Raw genomic sequence first — 12,809 nt, 5'->3', positions numbered from 1 at the left:
TCAAATGCTTTGGAAACATTCAGATAAGACATACAACAATGGTTAGTGTGAAAACTAATGATTTTTAAGTGGTATAGTAACCTTATTAAGCCTACAGCAAAGCTGCAAGTTTATGTTTTATTCAAACATAAAAGCTTAATTTTTCTGGATGGGGTTAAAATGAACAATGCATTTGATCATCTTTCTATAGCAGTCTTTCCTAATAAGGTGAGTCCTGAAAGTTAGATTTCTGAAAGTCCAAACAATTTATAATTTTTATGTTAACTCCTCCCCACCTCCACATCTGTAAAAGATAAAAATAGAGGGTTAGCCATATAAATCATAGTATATCTACCATGTAGAAGATCATGGAGCTGTAAAAGAACAAGATAAATGTGTATTTGGCAGTCTGGAAAGAAGCCTGATTCAGTAACTTGAAAAAGCCAAGTTGCAGAGTAACATTTGTATCCATAATATAGTCCAATCTTGTTTTAAAATTTTCTGTATGCATCCATAAATTTTTCATAAAGAAAAAGGTCTACAAAGATTCACATTAAACCATGAAATTGTGCTTATCCCTAGGGAGTAGAACTGAGGAAACTTTCTTAGTTTGTTTCTGATTTGCTTCTACTGAGAGGCAGTGAAGTTTAGTAGTTAAAGCCCAGGCTACTTAGATTTGAACCCAAGCTCTGCTATTCACTAGTTGTGTGATCCTGGGCAAGTTACTTAACCTCTCTGACCTCAGTTTCCTCATCTGTAAAATGGGGACAATGTACTAGCATCTACTTCAAGGGGTGTTGTAGTGATTAAACACATACAAAATGCTAAGAGCAGTACCTGTCACATAGTAAGTGCCACATATTTTATTGAAAAATATGGTTTTAAAAAAAAGAAAAATATGGTTTTTACAGTGAACATATATTCATGTATTAATGTAAAATCCCAACCAACCAGCCCAACCCTACTTAAATAATATAAAAGAGTATATATGGAAGGGAGTATGATAAAAATAAAAGGCTCCTGCCCTGGCCAGGTCACTAAGTTGCTTAGAGTGTCGTTCTGAAATGCCAAGGTTGCAGGTTCAATCCCCGGTCAGAGCACACACAAGAATTAACCAATCAATGAATGCATGTATGCATAAACAAGTGGAACAACAAATCAATGTTTCTCTCTCTCAAATCAATTTCTAAAATAAATAATAAGGAGGGGTGGAGGCAGAAGAGGGTATGAGGGGGATAAATTGTAATAAAAAATACAATTAAAATAATGTAAAATAAATAGATAAAATAAAGTAAAATAAAACACTCCCTAAGTGCCCTGGCTTGTGTGGCTCAGTGGATTGAGCACCAGCCTGTGAACCAAAAGGTCACCAGGTCAGGGCACATGCTTGGGTTGCAGCAAGGTCCCCAGTTAGGGGCATGTGAGGGGCAACTGATCGATGTTTCTCTCCTTTTTCCTCTCTTCCCCTCTAAAAAATAAATAAAATCTAAAAAACCAAAAAAAACTCCCTAGGCAATTCTGATACTCAGTCAAGCTTAAAAATTATTGACTCAGACACCAAAGGCAGGGGCAAACCAGTTAAGAATGTAGTTGAGTCGCAGCTGGAGAATGCAGGAGTATCCTGGAAGCAGAAAAAGACCATAAAAGACAAGAAAATAACAGGTCTTGAAGCCCTGGTGGGAAGCCCCAGCTGAAGCTGACTCCACAAAGAAAGGGCAGGGTGTGGGCTTGGCGTCTTGTTCTGGCTTGTATGTGGAGAGCCCACAAGTAGCTGTCTTTTCTCTCTGCCTGAAGCTACAACAAGATGGGGCTCGTTGTGAGAAGGCAGCCTGAGCAAGACACCCAGGATGGTGGCTGACCTGCCGGCATCGCCCTCTCACTGACCAGCCAGCAGTCCACTCCTCCTAGCTCCAGGGCCATGGAGGCATCTCCCACACACAGGAGAGTTGGAATCTGTCCTGTGGTTGCGGAGCTGGGACCAGAGTAGCTTGCCTCAGATTACCACATAGACTGGGATGAGAAAGCAGACCTAGAACCCCATTTCCCCTTGTCTGTGCCCAGATGCAAGAGCTGGACAAGAGCGTGAAGAACCTCTGGATGGACCTGAACTGGGGTGGGGGTGGGGATGGGGGCAGAGTGGGGAATATGCTATGGTCCCCAAATTTGGGGGGGAATCTTCTCAGAGAAGTACACAGGCACTCATACACAATTAATTACAAGGGAGCAAAGACTTCCTAAAGGTAATATGACACCCAGAGGTCGGAACCCCGGGCGAGATCAATGTACTTGTAGTCTCCAACTCTGGTTTAAGGTTTCTTGGTAAGAGATGTAATTTCAAAATACTCTTATGTGCTCGTAAACAAGCAAAAGTAGGGTTTTACTGAGATTGAGGGGGAAGAGAAAAGCCTGCGATAGTTCTTTCTTCAGCCCTATCTCCCTCTAGCCCTGGAGATGCCTCAGAGTCCTGAGGGAGAACAAATCTCTCCTCCCGAGGGTTTGTGTAGCTTAGAGAGACTCTCCCATGAGAGGAGCAGCCACCAGCCCTCCCACTGCCTGGCTGTGTGGTCCTGGCTGTAAGCTGTCTCCTCAGAAGTAAGACAGCGACAGAGCCAGCAGTGAGTTCAAAGATGGGGTAAAAAGAGAAAGAAAGGTGTTCATTTTGCATTCTTTCCAAAGATAGGGCATTTGGGTTCCCTGAACAAGCAGTGGGACCCCAGCACCCCGAAGTCCAGTGGGGCCATAGCCACTGCAGCCTGGTGAGGATTCTGTTAGCTGGAGGATTTGCAGGCCACTGACTCTAGGTAACTCAGACCGGCCAGCAAGGGTGCCCAGATTTGGCTGGAGCAGTGGGAGGGGGCAGAGTACATCAAGCTCCTCCACTCAGACCAAGGCTGGGCTCTGGAGGTCTTTGATGCTGGGCAGGGGCAGGGTGAGGAGAGGCAGATGAACAGCCAGAAGCAGATTCTCAGCTGAGAATGTCAGTGACAGCCTATTGGGCCTGGTTTCTGAACTTTCCCAGTCCCTCCCTACATCCTAAAAGGAAAGCCAGGGGTCCTGGATAGAAATGCCCCTCCCCCCAACTCCCGGTCCTGGTGATTAACAGAGGTCCCTGGAGGAGACGGAAATTCTTGGGTCAGAAGTTAACTATTTCCAATCTTCCTCCAGCTTGGAGGGGGCCAGAGGACCCCTGCCCAGCTTCTGTTTCTCACCCTGCCTCCCAAAATGGTTAGCACCTCATACTTAGCGTCCAATCTGGGTTCAAACCCTAACTCCACAACTTACTAGCTGGGTGACCTTGGATAAGTTACAAAGTCAAAAACCTAGGTTTCCTATCCAGTTAAATGGGGCCAATTCTACTCCCTTCATTGGGCTTTTAGGATTAAAGAGGCTCATTACACAAAGTACATAGTGTACTTTCTGGAACTCAGGCCTTGGCAAATGGCATTTAGGTTGTTTTTGTTTTGTTTGCAAGTTCTTCCTTGCCTGCCCAGCTACCTGGGTTGACAATGCTGGGTAACTAAATGAAATGAGGGTGGGCTGGCGGGGGGTGGGGAGGTGGTTCCAACTGAGGCTGACGATGGCCTCGTCCTCAGGTTTGGGAAAAGTCCAGAAGTGCGGTGGAAAAGGGATGCTGGTGGGAGGGCCCAGTGCCTTGGTTCCAGACGAGACTTCAGAGACTCTGCCTCCATGGGGGCACAACTGGGACTTCAGCCACATCTCCTGCCTTTTGTGAATACTTCGCTACCTCTGATATGAGGGGATACTAATTCCAAGCTGGACTGAACCCTGCCTACTTCTCCTTTCACCTCTCCCCACCTTAATCTCCATGGACCACCCAGGGACGTGTATTTAAATTTCTGGAACTCAGATCCTGTTCCCTTGCCAGAACACTCCCTGTCACCTCTCACACCCAAACCCCCTCGCATAACTCTTCCCTAGCCTCCAGCTTGGACATCACTTCCTATAGGCCCCCGGAAGAACATGTCAGCAGCCCTTCTTATGTGACTCTGTATTTTTTCTCCCTCACCTCTCAGTCACATATGTATATAAATAAAATACACACACACGTAAGTAACTTAATTTGTCTCTCCACTAACAGGTATCTCACAAAGCCTGAGTGTTTTTCCCCATGTTTTGTTCACTAATGTCCCCCAGCACCTAGAATAGTACCTGGAACTTAGAAGGTACTCAATAAATACTTGCTGAATGAAGGATGCACTATTAAAATTGCCTGGTGACTGATCTGCTTCCTCCTCTACTCAGGAGCCCCCTGAGGTTAAGGAGCTGTGGGTCTTGCTCACTTATGAACAACTAGCACCCAGTAGTAGTAGGTATTCAGACATCTGTTGGCTGAATAACCACTCCACTTGGCTTTGGATCTCATATACCTCACAGCCTCTGTATTGAGGGAGGAGCTGGACTAGACCACCTTGGTCATATGAGGCTGCTTGCTGGCCACCCACACACTGACCAGGATAAAAATCATCACCCAGGAAAAAGACCTCACCTAAAAAGTTCCAGGCCCTTTCTAGATTCCCTTTCTACTTTGGGGAAAAAGTAACAAGCATTAGCTTAAGGGCAAATAAAAGGAAAGATTTCTCCCCCAAGATAAAGGAAGTTACCTGTAGAAGTTACCAAGTACATAGTTAAGACTTGTCTCTTAGCATAGGGCCAAATGAGAAGTGAGAGTGCAGAAGGGATGGGTCTGGGAAGGAGACTGTTGTGGGAGAGAGGGTGGCTGAATCCAGAAGACACTCAGCTACTTCAAGACAGAGAAAACCTGACTTCTAGGTACACAGTACAGTACTGAGAGCCTCCGTTAACCCAGCAATTATGCTCCCAGGTATGTGCCTAACAGATCCCATATACAGTTTCACCAGAGACTTGAACAATAGTGTTCACAGTAGCACAAGTCATTATAGCCCCAAATGGTCACTCCTCAAATGCTCAGCAACAAAATTGTGGAGTCACATAATGACTATATGACAATGAGAATCGACTACAACTACATCCAAAACTATGCAAGGGTTTCACATATGCAGTAAAGAAGCCAGATCCAAGACAATATTCTCTATGGTTCTTTTACATAAAGTTCAAATAAAGGCAAATTATGGTATTAGTATCAGGATAGTAGTTTTCTTGGAAAGAAGGCAGAGACTGGGAAGGAAAGGGCATCTGAGGTGTTGGTAATGCTGCTTTTCTTTCTTTCTTGTTTTTAAATGTTTTTGATTTTTTAGAGAGAATTTGAGACAGAAACATCAATTGGTTGTCTTCTGTAGGCACGCCGACCAGGGACTGAAGCCACAACCTGGGTTAAGAATCAAACCCCTAACCTTTTGGTGTAAGAGACAACGCTCCAACTGGGCCGTGCCGGCCAGGGCAACAATGCTGTTTCTTGCCTGTGTGCTACATACAGGGATGTTTTCAGTGATGTCCATCAAGCTGTACACTTATTTGGGCACTTTCCTCCACATAGTGGTTTTCTGAATGGAGACATTTCAGTCTCAGAATCAAAGACTCAGCTGATTTGGGCAGGGAGGGCCCTTCTCTCCCTCACTCTCCATCTCTCTCCAAATGCTTTGCAGAGCTGGTTTCTAGCCCTAGAAACTCATTGCTCATCGTAAGCCATGCCCTCCTCACAAAGCGGAGAGGTGTGGGCACTCTGCACAGGGTAACCTAGGAACAGTGTCTTGTGAGGAGGTAGGAAGGCAGTCTAGAGATCTGAGACCTGCTCCCCAGGCACATGCTAACAGGATGTGCAACAGCCTTCGGCAACCAACTCTCCTCCCCTGTTGAGCCAGAAAGGCAGCCAGCCGGGCTCAAAGCCTCAATTCCCAAACATTCATTCTTCTGAAGCAGATCTGTTATTTAAAAAAAAAGTACTTATTATTATTTTTTAATGTATTTATTGATTGATTTTTAGAGAGAGAGGAATGGAGAGAGGAGGGGGAGAGACATCAATTTGTTGTTCCAGTTATTATTTATGCATTTATTGGTTGATTCTTGTATGTGCCCTGATCAGAGATCAAACCTGCAACTTTGGTACACAGGGACGATGCTCTAACCAACTGAACTACCCAGCCAGGGCCTCAGAGGCAGATTTATCAGGCACTGTGGAATCCCTCTGAGTTTAAATCCCGGCCGTACTGCTGGCTGCCCCAGTGACTTCATGCCAAGTTCCTTACCCCATCCTACAGCTAAGGAGAAAATACCATCACCTGCACTGCTAGGCAGTCAGTTGTAAGCACAAAATAATTAATACTAGACTGTAAGCATCCCGGGGGCAGGATTTAGTTTTATTCATTGCTTTAGCTGCAGTTCTAGAACAGTGCCTGATATATGCAGGTGCTAAATATATATTACTGAAAGAATAAAATGTAAATAAAGGGTATAGCTCACAATGGGGGCTCCAAAACAAAAGGCAATTTTTATTCAAGTTGAGATAAGCAAAACTACCTTGAAGTCAACTCATGTGCTGAACTTTGAAATCAGCCAAATGCTGACTAAGGGTGAGGTGAACCTGCAGAGAGACCATATGAAGTACTGGATTTCTTGTACTGTAATTAAGCTGCCTCTCTCAGCTGTTCACCATTAGGGATGTATAGACCACTTAGGTCACTCACTTGTCTTTTATTCCTCATCCAAGGATATGTTTATTGATTGTTAGAGAGAGAGAAAGGCAGAGAGGGGCGGGGTGGCGAGAGAGCGAGAGCGAGAGCGAGAGCGAGAGCGAGAGAGAGAGAGAGCGCGAGAGCGAGAGAGAGAGAGAGAGAGAGAGAGAGAGAACATCATCAGTCAGCAGTTGTTTCCTATATGTGCCCAGACCAAGGATAGAACCTGCAACCTAGGTATGTACACTAACCAGGAATCAAACCAGCAACCTTTTGGTATACAGGATGACGTTCCAACCCACGAAGCCACCCAGCCACCCAGCCAGGGCTAGGTCACTTACTTTTTTTTGTTTGTTTTAAAATTTCAGAGAGAGGGGAAGAAAGGGAGAAGGAGAGTACTTCCATTTGGTCCACCTCCCACTTTCTGGTAGTAAAAAAATGCCAGGGGCCTTGGGAGTAAGGAACTTCCATTCACATCCCAGCAGTGATAGTGAAGCCATAACCACTCAGGTTTCACCTGTAAAATGCTCAGACCCTTCCCAAGGTTGTCATGATTCATGCAAATACCCACTGGGCATCCTATTAAGTGCTCGGTCCTAGGGATAAAGCTACAGGTAAGTCATGTCTGTGATGCTCAAGGAGGCTCACAAGCTGTTAAGCTAAGCAAACTGAATCCATTAAGCTGTTCCTCCACCTCTCCACCTTTAAAACCTCCAGCAGGGCTGGGCTACAGGTTTTCTGAAGTCCCAACTCAGATTAAGAGCTGAAATTGTTTAATATTTGCCTTACCAGCTTCAAGAGAATGTCAGGAGGATTAAGCAAGCTCGGAATTGTGGGAAATGCTTTGAAGGGGAAAGTACACATACAGACAAGGTATTAATTATATCTGATAATTTCTCTGAGCTCAACTTCATAGGCACCCGTGATATTCATAACCCAGGGGAGAACAGGGGCAGCTGTTCCTCAGCAGTATGGAAACATAAGAGTTTGTACATCCCCTCAGGATAACCCTTGCAACAGGGCTGGACCCATCCTGTGCACTGAGGATGGAAAGAGGAGGTAGAAAGATGTCAGCAGCTGACGTCTAAGGGCAGAAGTACCAACATTATTTTGCTGGGGCATCCTAACTAATGGGACCAATCAGGTCCAGCTACTTGGTTTTCCTTAAAAAGGCAGCAGCCTCTGAGCACTAGCCAGTTGCAGTGAGGCAAGTCAGCCAAGCATATGAACCCACCCTTTGTTTTAGAACCCAGGTGTGCTCCTGGCGTAAGCCCTCACTTTTCACAATCATAAACCACACATCTGACGAAGTGGGATTTTCTCAAAAGATTTAAAATGCCTGATGTCACTGGGAAGCACTGACCAACCAGACCATGAAATCAAAAACCTGATCACTGCCTCCTCCCAACAACCTCAAGCTTAGTGAAGTGACAGTTAATCTGATATTTCTTGCTTCAGTAAGAAAGATGAGGCAGACAACACTCAAAGCCATAGCCTGCTTTCCAAGAATGTAGTCAAAGAACTTGACGATGGGGGGAGGGTAGAGGTCTGGCAGCACTCTGGTTAGCACTAAGGCTTCCTCAGGGAGCCGGAATTGGATTTGGGGCCCTGCCCAAGTTAACATTTTTTACAGGTTGGCTGAGTTGTAGTTTGTTAGGCAGTAAGTAATAAACCCATGCACAAGAATTTAAAGTTTATGAGGCATGGCCTCTTAATGCCTCTCCTCTGCTCCCTACAGCCAAGAGTTTAAGGTGCCTCGGCGTAGTTTAAGGTGCCTCGGCGTAGCCCGAGTGTTAATTGTTTGTCAATCTGCAGAGTTATTTGGGAAAAGGTTTGGGGAGCCTTTCCATAAAGTATGGAAAGGCTTCCTTCCACAGACTCAAGGCCTCCAATTCTCTTTTGGAGACACAAAGGGGAGCCATTCTGTCCCCCAGACATCAGCACCCCCACGTTCAAGTTGTGGGAAATTTGTACCTGGGGTAAGGGGTATGCAGATGGGGGGGCGAGAAAAATGCTGGGTAGCAGTGTTTCTTAATTGTTTTGAAAGCCAGGTAAACTGTAGATCTCCTCCTAAGAAAAATGCATACCAAGAGTTCTTAGACAGTTTTACAGGTTAAGAATCCTCTGGAAACCCACTCAAGGATCCAGAGTTACACCTCTGCTTCAGAACTTGGGATTGACAGGGTGGAGAAGCAACCTCCCTCCCTTTTCCCTTGGAGGGAAAGAGGCGGCCATCAGCTCCAGCTGCCTGGGTCTCAGACAGTGGCTCTCCACACAAAAGTGGTCCCCACCCCCACTCTCAAGTTTTTGAACTAAAGGGGGGTAAACAAGTACTTGGGAGATCAAAAATGTGCTTTGATCTCCCATACACCGCCCCCTCAGCTCAAAACCTTCCGGCTTGGGACCCCTACCACCCCAGTGCCCTAACATTCCAGTCCCAAGACACTGGAGGCGCGGGGGTGTTCCCAGTGCGTGATGGCCCCAACCCAGGTGTGCCAGACACAGTTTCCAGGCAGCCTGCAGGGGCGCAGACCCTCCGGGAAGGGCAGGGTTAAAAGTGCATTCCAGCTGCCGGGGAAGAAGAGGGGCGGGGGAGGGGAGCGCGGAGAAGAGAAACAGACCCGGTCTGTCTGTCGGAGACACAAAGCGCGGTACACAAAGGGGGCCCGAGAAGGGCGAAGAGGGCTGCCCGGGGCACGGTTCATCCCCACACCTGCGCGGGGGCTGGGGGAAAAATGTGGACAGCGCATTACTCCACCGGGGCCAGCGGGGGAGAGCTTGCCACGTACCTGCTAGGTGGGGAGCTCAGCCGCCTGGTAAGCAGCCGCTACCTGGCAGGGGGGCCTGAACGTCAGAGGGCGCTACACTCTCTGATCTTCTCCTTCGGCCGCCCCTCAACATCACAGCCCCTAAGATGCTTTCTGCGCCTCTTCCATGCCTGAGGCGGCGCCAGAAGTCTCCCGCCCCAGCCTGGGCACCCCTCGTGACGGCCACACCGGAGCGGACCACGTGCGGTTTCCACCCGCCCTGCGCCCCGCGGTTGCACGGGGCAGGCTCCCGAAAAGTCTTACCTTTCTCTGGAGCCTGGCCTGGCTCCAGCTCCGCGCCTCCTGCCTTCAAGGTCACTTCAGACCCCCCGGAGCCCGCCTGGCACGGCTCGGAGGCCGCGCACCGCAACCAGCAAACCTGCACCTAAGGAAAGAGCGGGTAAAGAGGGAGGTTGGGTCACAGGCGTGCCCGGCCCAAAACACCCATCCCTGGTTTCCTTAAAAGGCTCCCCAGAGTACCGTGGGCCTCGAGGGCCCCAGCCCCGTTCTCTCCCAGACGCCAACGCCGCATGCGGACCCCCGCCCGCCCTCCGGAGAGCGTCCGGGCTGGGAGAAGGGCGAGGCAGTAGGGTACCTGGAGAAGGAGGAAGAGGCGGCAGAGGAGGGACGAGAGAGACCCATTAGGGAGCCCCATTGTGGGAGAGAGGGGTGAAGATGCTGTCGCAACAGCCGGACACTGCTCCGCTAACCTCTCCGCACCGCTTTGAGCACCGCAGCTCCGGGCGGCCAGCGGGAGGAGGCCAGGTGAGAGCAGGTAGGTGCTGATTGGTCCAACACCGCAAGGTCCCGCCTCCCCGCAGGTGGGCGGTGGCTTGAGCTCTCCTAGCACCCTCGCACCCTCGCACCCTCTCTCTTCCCCCTCCTGCATTCCCTCCGCTTTTCGGGAGGTGCTCCCGGCAGGGGCTCAGCCGTCTGGCAGGCTTTGGGTTCGAGAAAAAAAATACCCACCCCACTCTGAAGCCTCCGCAACAAGCAAGAAAAATGTTTCTGGGTCTTGCGGCTATAGCTTAAAAAAGTGGAGCGGCATCCGAACCCGAGCGGAAACGGGCGCCGCATCGAAGCTTCCCCGAGGCGCTGTTACCCAACGCTTTGAAGAGGACGGGCGTGTCCGCCCTGCGCCCGGCTGCAGCGGGGTCTGCCCCTGCCTCTTTCTCCGCCTCCCACGCCAGCCTGCGTGGAGCACTCGGAGGGTTTAAGTCTGGCAGTGAGCGACGCGGGACCGCGTTACAAAATCTGCTGTAACTTGCAGAATACCGATTGAAAAGCGGAACAAATGGAGGCTGGGAGAGATGGTCCCAGAGTTCAGAAGCTGTGGTGGCGCCAAAGGCTTCATGGTCTCCAGCAACCCCCCACCCCCACCCCACCGCCGACAACCAATGAAAGCGTAAATAACATTTTCTTAAATAAAGGCATTTTAAAAAATGCGGCTCTTTTTATTGGTCTGAAATGTAATCTAAGCAAAAACTGCCTAAAGGAGCCTTCTGGTGAGCCTTCCTCGAACACAGCTCTCCTTCCCCCTTCCTGGGAGCCACGCGGCCACCTGAAGCACTTCGCTCTTCCCGGCACACGCAGAAACCGTCGGCTCAGTTGCTGCGCACTGTACGTCTTCTCCCCACCCTGGTGTTCCCTGAGGCCTCTTCCTTTTCTTTCTCCTCTTCTGCTCAGATTTAGGGGTTTGAGGAGACTGAAGTCTCTAGATTCTTTGGTCCTCGAGGGGTAACGTGGAGGTCCCTTTGTCCTGCCCACCATCAGGCTTTTGACTAAAAGAACTCATTGCGCTGCGGCCGTGGGAGTCCTCTCTCTAGCCAAGCACTGGCTCTGGGTCGCACTGCCTGCCCTCCAGCACAGGTTGCACAAATTATTAGCGCTGTGGCCTCAGGCAGGTGAATTATCCCTTCTGAGCCACAGTTCTGCATATGGCAAATGGGGTTATTACGACATCTGCCATCTATAGTACTAGGATTAAATAAATTAATACATGCAGACGAGGAGTAAATTAACACGTTTAAAACGCTAAACTCAGTACCTGGCACAGAGCAAGTGCCCAAATGCTTCCTGGTATTACTGCTTTAGGATCCGGCTCATTTGTCCTCTGGCTCATTTGTCCTCTTCCTCCGCCTCGCGAGCCGTCTCTCTCCTCTACGGCAACCTTACATTCCCCCAACTCAGAGAAAGGGAAGCGCTGTAATCCTTCAATTTCACGGCTCATGGTATAGCGAGCAATTGGTATCTGCAATCACCGGAGCGCTGGGCTATCCGCCTGTGGTCCCTGCAGGTGGGGGGTTTGGGGGCAGACAAAGCGCAGGAAAACTCGGAGGCGACTTGAGGAATTTCGCATCTCCTCTGCCTCGCTCACCCTCAGGGCTCGCTTTCCCGGCGGGGGCGCAGGCAGACACCCGCGCTCGGGAACAACGTGGCGGGGCAGGTTCCAAAATGTACCCTGGGGCCTCGCCCGTCCTCGCCTCACAGGTTCCCTTCGCTCGCCAGGAGCCAGATGAAACCATTAGGCGGACAGTTAAACACAAACGAGCCTCGGCATACAGGCCCTAATTAAGTAAACACTCGGCTGGAGGGCTGTTGAGCGCACTCATTTCCGCCTCCTTCCCGGGCACTCAGCATTCCGGGCGGAGGCGGAGCGAGGAGAAGAGAAGAGAAACTGAGAGTCAGCTCTTTTGCCTGCAACTTGGACCACACTGCGCTCTTCTCTGTAGCTCTCTTGTCGATCGTTCATTCATTCATTCATTGAACAAATAATTGCCTGCTATGTGCCAAGCACTGGAGATACAATGGTGAATAAAACAAACACCTCTGCACTCTTGGATCTTCCATCCCAGTGGGCGGGCCTCCAAGGAAAATAAATAAGTAAATGTATATACTTATTTAGCATATACATGTATGTGTATGTATATACACACATATGCATATGTGTGTGTATATACACTAAAATATATACACGTAGATAATATGTGCTGTGTAGACGAATAAGGACAGAATGGTAAGTGCCAATTCATGAGACAGAAGGTAGCTACGCTGGAGACTGTACATAAAGTGCTCTAGAAGGTGTTTGGGCAAGGATCTAGCAGACAGAATCCAGCTTGGGTGGGGTGGGGGGAATTCAAGTCTTAGTGAAGAGGCTAGAGAAATCGTCAGGGCTCAGGGAACCAACAGGAGTCTGGAGCAACTGCAGAAACACATTACAACTTTAAGGACTGAAGGGCAAAAGGAGGAAATGGTGTCATTGAAGTTAGGGTTGGGAGGGGTGGGGAGCTGGACAGTGAGGACCACCCCTTCCAAACAGAGCTGTGGTCTAGGAGAGATAGGGCCACCACCCAGAGTAAGGCAGGGAGCAGAGTAGGGGGAAAATTCCCAACCATCTCCTGGTAGTGTGTCC

General features: G+C 49.0%; 1 protein-coding gene across 5 annotated transcripts in view; it reads right to left on the bottom strand.

Moving 5' to 3' along the window:
* CDH3 (cadherin 3) overlaps positions 1 to 11,921 on the bottom strand; it is a 39,078-nt gene extending 27,157 nt beyond the window's left edge. For 2 of the 5 annotated variants that reach the window (XM_024555903.3, XM_045191919.2), the window contains exons 1-2: positions 9,993 to 10,120; positions 9,662 to 9,782 (exon numbers count right to left, since the gene is read on the bottom strand). In XM_024555903.3, the coding sequence (XP_024411671.2) occupies positions 9,662 to 9,782; positions 9,993 to 10,052 (181 nt within the window). In that variant the 5' untranslated portion in view covers positions 10,053 to 10,120. Of the gene's footprint in view, positions 1 to 9,661; positions 9,783 to 9,992; positions 10,121 to 10,366; positions 10,515 to 11,444 lie in introns of those variants that run through there. The other 3 variants (XM_045191918.3, XM_045191917.3, XM_053915765.1) reach the window with 3 other exon arrangements.
* Between the last annotated feature and the right edge of the window lie 888 nt (positions 11,922 to 12,809).

Source organism: Desmodus rotundus, chromosome 12 (assembly GCF_022682495.2).
Source record: "Desmodus rotundus isolate HL8 chromosome 12, HLdesRot8A.1, whole genome shotgun sequence".
In the NCBI taxonomy this organism is placed as follows: domain Eukaryota; kingdom Metazoa; phylum Chordata; class Mammalia; order Chiroptera; family Phyllostomidae; genus Desmodus; species Desmodus rotundus.
The sequence above is the reverse complement of the archived record's forward strand: the minus strand, read 5'-3'. Positions and strand labels throughout refer to the sequence as shown.